General features: G+C 37.8%; 2 protein-coding genes across 2 annotated transcripts; one reads left to right on the forward strand and one right to left on the reverse strand.

Moving 5' to 3' along the window:
• Positions 1-458: 458 nt before the first annotated feature.
• LOC110942373 (14-3-3 protein 2) lies at positions 459-2749 on the forward strand. Its single transcript, XM_022184132.2, has 4 exons — positions 459-1111; positions 2137-2259; positions 2367-2483; positions 2574-2749. Exons 1-4 carry the CDS (start codon positions 626-628, stop codon positions 2628-2630), a joined length of 783 nt encoding a protein of 260 aa, XP_022039824.1. The 5' UTR covers positions 459-625; the 3' UTR covers positions 2631-2749.
• A 3518-nt stretch (positions 2750-6267) lies between these two features.
• LOC110942372 (VQ motif-containing protein 9) lies at positions 6268-7092 on the reverse strand. The gene has a single exon (XM_022184131.2). It carries the CDS (start codon positions 7090-7092, stop codon positions 6268-6270), a length of 825 nt encoding a protein of 274 aa, XP_022039823.1.
• Positions 7093-8792: the final 1700 nt, after the last annotated feature.

Raw genomic sequence — 8792 nt, forward strand, 5'->3', positions numbered from 1 at the left:
GTTAAATGCTGAATCAGTAAGAGGTCTGAACTATTAAATGTTTAAGCAGTATTAGGTCTGAACTATTAAGAGACAGTATAATGCTTAACCGTTCAGAGACAAATGTCTGACCAATTCAGATTAGAGGTCTTAACCATTGAGACTTAGTATAATAATTAATCATTCAGATGCAAATGTCTGAAACATTCAGACATTTACTCACGAAACAAATAGTATGAATCATTAAGTGTTGAACCAGTAAAATGTCTGTCTGAACCATTCAGACCCTCATTAAGAGGTAAACAAACAACCCCTTAATCATTAACTAACCCATGCCGGCTGAATTTGTAAGCCCCGACCGCAACGCGGCGGGGTCTTACATCTAGTTATATCTATTATCATCACATAACAAATGATTGATTTGAGATTTGAATTTCCATTGTATAACTTGTATTCAAATTGTTTGAAATCCTTCACACAAAAATGAACAATAAAATATTTTGTATGATTAGAAAGAAACCAACCTATTTTCACCTTATAAAAATCCCCTCTTTTTCTCCACCTCTCTCACACCACTCTCTCTCTCTAAAAACAACAACTCAATTTCAAACCCTAACTGTCTCCTCCCTCCCAATCACCAGATCCCATGGCATCACCGGCGGCGCGTGAGGAGCACGTCTACATGGCAAAGCTCTCGGAGCAAGCCGAACGCTACGAAGAGATGGTAGAATTCATGGAAAAGGTCTCCAACTCACTCACCGACTCAGAAGAACTCACCGTAGAAGAACGCAACCTGTTATCCGTCGCGTACAAAAACGTGATCGGAGCTCGCCGTGCGTCGTGGCGGATAATATCTTCGATCGAGCAGAAGGAGGAGTCTCGCGGTAACCAGGAGCATGTGGCTGTGATCAAGGAGTACAGATCGAAGATCGAGAAGGAGCTTTCGGACATTTGTGATGGAATTTTGAAGCTTCTGGACTCGAAACTTGTTCCGTCTGCTGGTTCTGGCGACTCGAAGGTGTTTTATTTGAAGATGAAGGGAGATTATCATCGCTACCTTGCGGAGTTTAAGACCGGTGCTGAACGGAAAGAGGCTGCTGAGAGTACTCTCAATGCTTATAAGGCCGCTCAGGTTTGGTTATTTACTTATTTTAGTTGAAATGTTGGAACTATTGATGTGATTTGTGTGTTGTGAATCGAATTAGGTTAGATTGAGTTGTGAATTTAGGGAATACACATGTAGATCTGCTGGTATAAGTTAGGATTTATGTAATGCTTGACCTAGATATTTGATTTACCATTTGCTATATGTAGAAGCATGCTAATCGGTTATCGTTGACTTTGATTAGTTAATGTAGGTTTGCATATGTTAATTAGGGCTTTAATTATGATTAACTTAGGGTTTGCTATTGATCAGGTGATATTCAAATTGATCATGTGATTCGTAGTTGTATGTTATTGTTTATGTCCATTTCTTGAATATGCTAAGTAGTTAATGCGGTAAAATATCAGATATCGGTCTAGGACCAATATTTGAGAGATATCGGTTATTGCAGTGAGATATCTGTGGATATCGGTAATTTTAATATCATGCTGAACTTATATAACCTTTTGCAGTATACTCTACATATAGCAAAACTTATTGCGGTGAGATATCAGTAATTTTAATATCATGCTAAACTTATATAACACTAACAATTCAGTATACTCTCTTACCATTAACAAATTTACCTTTTGCAACTTGCAAAACACTAACAATTGTAGCAAGTAGGAACTTACTAAGACTTAAAACATTAACGTTTAACAGTAACAACTAACAATTAAGACTTAAAACGCTAATAGCAGCAATAAGAAGAAAGACAAATGGTAGGACTAAAAAGAAAGGTACTGATATCGGGAAAATCAGTGATATATCGGTCAATGTCGCCGATATTTTGCATCGATATCTCGGCAGGGGACCGATAACACTGATATATCGGTGATGTATCGGGATATTAACTACATAGTAATATGTGCAAGTTTGTAGATATTACTGCTTTATACCTAATTATTGATGTCTATGTTTATACCTATATAGCAATTTTAATTCATGATAATCCAATACATAACTTTGTTTTGTCTTATTACTGATCTGTGATGTAAAATTTAATTTTACAGGATATTGCAAATGCTGAACTTGCCCCAACACACCCAATCCGTCTAGGATTGGCTCTTAACTTCTCGGTGTTCTACTATGAGATTTTGAACTCACCAGATCGTGCATGTGGTCTTGCCAAACAGGTATAATAAGATTTTAAATGTTATATAAATGTTGCAATCACGTTGTAGTCTATGTGTCGCTTGGGAATGAATACGAATTAAGAAGATTTATTTACTCCGTATTCCAGGCGTTCGATGAAGCCATCGCTGAGTTAGATACTTTGGGTGAAGACTCGTACAAGGATAGCACTTTGATCATGCAACTCCTTCGTGACAATCTTACTTTGTGGACATCTGATATGCAGGTATAACTTAAAATTTGATTTTTTTTTACGTCTGTATGACGTCATCCAAAAAACCCGAATTAAATCTGTTCTAATTGAATGTTGATGCAGGATGAGGGGGCTGATGAGATCAAGGAAGCCAAGCAAAATGACGAACAAAAGGAATGATAACCGACATCAGTTTCATCCATTTATGTTTATTAGAAAAGACTGTTGGAGCTTCATTGTTTTATGTTGTTACAACTTAAGTGTGTTGAATTTAATGGTTTGTCTATGTTTTTTTTTTTTTTTTTCCGATTAAAATTTGTCGTAGTTTTATCCGACAAAATAAATTTCGTAAATAATGTTGTGGGGATGGTAGGGTTGGGTATGACACGAGATTGGTAATCCTATGTTCATACTTGTCGGGTACTCGTTACTCATAAATTTCGTAAATAAATAGGGAGAAGGGAGCAACGCTTTTGGCAAGTTTCTGATTGCATTCGCACCAAAACATTAAAAAGCTTGCCTATTTATAGGCTTGCAACCAAATGGAGTTAAGCAAACGAAAACAAACAGAACATGTAGTACTGCTAACCCACTCATCTAATCACTAACAAACAACAAGTAGGAAACTGTTTTTTCATGGGTTGCAGTGATGTGGGGGATAGAACAGGGTTGGGTACGTATCAATGGCCACTGCTTGAAAATGTCCTTATTCTCAGGGACGAAATCTGAAGAAGGCTTGGCAGTGCGCCATGGTGGTCGCCATTCCATTCTCCCAATGGCATTCAAGGCGGTTTTCTTGGGGTGCTACTCTCGTCTCCTGGTTACGCTTTTGATGGGTCTAAATTTGGTTGCTGACGCTAAAATCATGACAATCTTCAACATGATTGTTATTGGCTTTGGTGCATTGAAGGTGACGTGGTAGTGGCTATGACGGATACCTTTGTTGTTAAGACTTGAAGATGGAGATGGTTTTGGTGTCGGTGGTGGTATTTGAGTTGGAGCCGGTGTTGGTGATGGTGGGGAGGGAGCGATGGTGGTGGTGGTGGTGTAGCTGGTGGTTTGGGATCAGGTTTAGGAAGTGTGGCGATACAGGCTTGGGTTTGTGCGTATTGAGTGGCGAGTCTGAGATGAGGATGGTGGGCTTACAAGATTGCTCGTGCAAGGCACAGGATTGCGTGGACATGCTAGCAACCATGGCAGCAAGTGACTCTTTGAGGGTCAAGGTTTCACATCAATTAGGCATTGTGTAGACCTAGACCCTTTGTCAGGGTCAGATTCCAAAGAAATTAATAGCGAAAGGAATGTGTTGAAAGATATGACGTAAAGATGGACCATTTAAGCGGTGAAGAATGATTCTATACATCTATTTAATAATTTTAAGATTCTAAATACTTTTAACTAAATATTATACATTTTTATCAACGTGAGACTATCCCACTAGATAGAGGCATATGACTCTTCAAGGGTAAGTCCGAAGTTCAAACCTATAAAAAAAAGTTCTTTAGCATTATCGATGTAACCTAGATTATATTCTGTTAAACGAGTAATCACATGGGTATAACCTAATTCTTTATCAATCCCAATCCCGCAAATATTTTCGAAACTAATCTCATATTTGGTGTTATTCCTAAAATTTAAAGAGGGTGAGGATGTATGGGCTTGGAAGTCTGATGAATCTAATGACTTTTCAGTCGCTGAGGTTAGGGATCAAATTAGAAGGCGAACTGCGGTTATTGAAGATGAATGGCAATACTGGAACTGTTGGGCTCCGCCGAGAGTGAATGTGTTTTTATGGAGGATAGCCATGGGCAGGGTTCCTGTTAAAACAAAGTTGAGTAAAAGAGGTGTCCAGCTACAAAATATGGTATGCTGCAGGTGTGACGCCTTTGATGAGACGGTGGATCACTTAGTTCTTATTTGTACGATGAATCTTCTGACTAACACGAATTGCGGATCTACCAAAGAACTTCTGGAACAAGCTGATCAATGGAAAGGATCAAAAGCATGGAAGAAAGTAGTTAATCTGATTCTTCAAACGACTATTTGGCACATTTGAAAGGCGCGGAATGAACAGGAGTTCAACGGAATTCGAGCTTCGGGTAGTAAAGTGGTGGATGAGATAAAGGCGGATTCGTTCATCTGGTTAAAAAGCCGTTCGAAGTTTGAGAACATTAACTGGGTTAGATGGGTGGATTTCAATGTAAGAGACATAATAAACTAGTTTAGGTCGGGAGTTGGGGGTGTCACATGTATGTTATCTTTATTTCGTACTGTACGTTTTTTTGAGGTTTTTACAGCATATGTTGGCCTGTTATAGAATCCTACCGTTTAAAAAAAAAGTCCTTAGATTTGTTAATTGGGTTTGTTTTTATTATTATATTTATTTCACCGACATAACTATAGCACAATGAGTGAATGGCATGTGTTAATGGAGGGGACCAGTCAAAGACTAGAATATAATGCAAGATTTGGCTCAATCTATCTGCACCATGTCCATGTGTGAAAACACAACCGGGTCTATCATGACATAACAATGCTATCTTTAGATTGTAGCTCATTAAATGTAAGCCAGTGTCTTTAAAAGATCACAACTGGGCCAATATTGACCATGTCTTCCTGACCACTTATGTATATTTATTTTATTAGATAAACTAGAAATGAAAACATACCACACACTGAAGTGGAGACTAGTCAATACTATAGACATTTAAACACTACTACTTTTATGTTATTCCATGATGTTGAAACATGTTTTGACCCTATTTAATCTTGTGAGAATAATCTTAAAACTTGATTTTGGGATGTTGGAAAGAAGGAACCAGATAGAGATGTTTTGAGTTTGATGGTATGTTTTCCCATCATTCTTCCTACCTACCCATGGAAAAGTCGCGAAAATCAAAACTCAACAACCAAACAATTGAAAAATCTAATGGCATCCGTAATGGGTCCGTCGAAGTTGACTAATGGTTGAGGTGGAAGAGGGCAAAAAGTTCACTGGTTTCCGAGGCCATGGTTTGTGTAACGGGCGCTCCTTGTAAGATGCGAAGAAAGCGAAAGGAATGGAGATCCGTTAGGAGTAGAGAGAGGGGGGTTTTGACCAAAAAATGTTTCTTTCTTTTAATAGCATTTTTTACATCTAAACCACATATTAACTTGCAAATGCAAGGATTTGAACCCATTGTGGGGTCGGACACCATACCACTAGACCAATGTGGCCGAAAAAAAGTCTAACATGGGGTCATTGTGTTGCTCTAATGTCCATAGCAAAGAAATCTTGAAAACCAAAAATGAAAAAGGTTCAACCTTTACATGTGGGAATCTAAACTTTGTGATGATTATAGCAACCCTAGCAACATAATCTAAATGTGCTTGATTCTTACACCCTGCTCTTCATCTTCACACCAAATTTCATAATTTATTTTCTTCTAAACAACTAAAACAAAAAAAGATAATATCATATATTCACATCACATCTAAATACTTTTATTACACAAAATAAACCAAGACAAATGAATCTATAACTAAACAAAAAGATGCATAAACATAAAACTGTCACCAAACTTGATGAAACAAAACAAAAGAACACAAAAACAAACAGAAAACCTAGGGTTTCTTTATACATAAATCCAATCATGTACATAACTTTTTTAAACAAATCTCTCTTAACTATTCTTGCACACTGATCTTTCTCCCAAAAAATAAACCTTGATGAACATATACATATACAAAAATATATGTAAAAAAGATCAGTAAACAAAACAAAAACAAAAACCCTAATCTTAAAACTTACATTTTTCCCCAAATTGTTTAACAATCATCAAACAGACTTCCATCTTGGGCTTGGTGCCGGAGGAGTAGGAGACAGTGGTGTCAACTGTTGAAACCCAAATTGATTCGTCGGAGAAAACGGAAACCTCGGAGATAACGACGGCGGCAGACACCCAAACGGCAGCGGCGAAGACGGCGGAGGAAACTCCGGCTGCGGAAGAGAAGTTGACGGTTGGCCTTGCGGCGGTAAAGGGTGTCCGAATCCGGTGACGTTTGTCTGAAAACACCGCATGTAGGCGGAGATCGGCGACTCCGCCGCCGCGTGCACCGACGGCAACGGCGGCAGCGGCGATAGTGGGTTCCGGTTGGCAAAGAAGTTTCCGTTTCCCGTTCCCGTTCCGGTTCCGGCACCTGGCCGGAAGTTAGGGTTTGCCGGCGGCGCTCCGGCAGCCGGAGGTGGGCGGTTAACGAGGTTTTGTAACGGCGGCGGACGGATCTTTTGTAACCGGGAGCTTTGGGGTTTTACCGGCGGTATTGGGTTGATGAGTCTTTCGTGTGCCGGTGAGCCGGTGAGTTTTTGTACGACGTCACGGAAGTCGCTTTTGCTGACGTTGTAGACCGGCGGCTGGTGTTGTTGTTGGTTGTGGTGGAGATTGGACGGTTGAGATTCATCGGAGATCAACGGCGGATGATGGATTTGTTGATGGAGGTGATGATGATCGAATTCAAAGGGGGGTTGTTGTTTTCTAATTGGGGGTTTTGAAATCTTGTGAGATAATCTGTGAATTTGCTTCAAGTACTGATCTTTACTGGATTCAAGATTAGGGTTTGTAGCAGAAGATTCTTCCCCAGATGAATGACAGCTTTTATCCATCTCTCTCTCTCTCTAGATATCCCTCCCTCTCTCTCTATATATGTATCTATATATGATATATTGATATCTCAGTTCTTATGATGAATAATAATAATATTGGGATATTATTATTATTTGGAGAAGATGAGTAAAACTTTTATGTAATGAAATATATAATCTAATAATATGTGCTCAAAAACAGAGACAGTGAAACAATATATTTATATTTATATAAAAATCAGACATCTTTTAAAGTTGTAGATATGTTTCAAAGGGGAGAAGATGGGGGATGGAGGAAGGGACAACACATGGATGATATAGAGCAAGGGACATCACATGGACCATGTAGACTTTTCCGAATGGAACAAATTTGTTTACATGTCACTAGTGAAAAAAGTTATTTTACAAATATGAAAAATGGGTTGTGTTTTACGGTTGTTGGGTTGAGCGTAGTGGGTTACTATATCATCATCGATGTGGCTTCACTTTACTTTGGGGTGCGTTATTATACTGGTGGGGGTAGAGCGATGCGAAGAAGGTTGAGTGTTAGCTTGGTAACGTGTGAAAGGGTTGTGTGTGTGTGTGTGGGGGGGGGGGGGGGGGGGTTGGCCACCATGGGTATGGTAACGATGATGGACGATGTAAACGTGTTTAATATGGAATCATAGTTAGAAAAGGCATGAGGTATACGTATTATGGATTAGTGTTAAAATGGAAGATAGATATGTATTGTATGTTTGTAATCTATATATTAAAATATATATAAACAAGTTTGGTTTTGTTGAATGGAAGTTGGAAAAGAATGATTATAAACTATAAAGAAAACTTGACTTTAAGTCAAAACAGACACTATGAAACAAGGATGAGCTCTAAAAATATGGATATTTTGTATTATATAAAACATGTAAAAAAATATATGTTTAGGTTGAATAATAGAAACAACTTACTAGTTGGGAGTTAAAATTGAAATAAATCGGTCAAAAATAGGAGTTAAAGTGGTATACGAAATTTAGGTTAAATAATAGAAAACAACTTACAAGTTGGGAGTAAAAATTGAAAGAAATCGGTCAAAAAATAGGAGTTAAAGTGTTATATGAAAAGAAGCCAAATGAAGAGTCATGATTTGTTTGCCTTTTACTCCTCGGGAGTATAATATTTTTATTGCTTTTTCTTTTTCATGTCTTTTGTTAATTCCCATAAACATGGTGTATATACATAGACAATGACAAAAGGAAAAGGCTATTTTAGTCATTTACAATTTAATATTTGACAATTCTTCTGTATTGTTAAATCACTAATCGTCTATCATACTTTATATAACAACTAGTTAATGCCACTGCCCGCGTTGCGAGGCGATGACCGAATAATTATCAATCAATTAAAAAAACACTATTATAGTTTTGTTAGGGAAAAAAACTAAAACGATGACAAGACCGTAGTTCAGAGCTCAGGGCAAAACTGTAGCTTGTAAGGATTAATGAGCGACTTTTAGTAAGCTCCTTGACATGGAAAAAAAATAAATCCAGTCAAGTAATATAAAAAAACACTTTTATAATTTTGCTAAAAAAACTAAAACGATAGCAATACTGTAATTTGAACTGAGGGCAAAGTTGTATTTGTTGACTTGGGTAAAATCGTAATTTGCCAAAAGTTAAAGTAATGGCAATACTATAAATTTGAACCGAAGACAAAAGCGTAATATAACTTTGCACTAAGGACAA

Source organism: Helianthus annuus, chromosome 5, assembly GCF_002127325.2.
Source record: "Helianthus annuus cultivar XRQ/B chromosome 5, HanXRQr2.0-SUNRISE, whole genome shotgun sequence".
NCBI classification, from domain to species: Eukaryota; Viridiplantae; Streptophyta; class Magnoliopsida; order Asterales; family Asteraceae; genus Helianthus; species Helianthus annuus.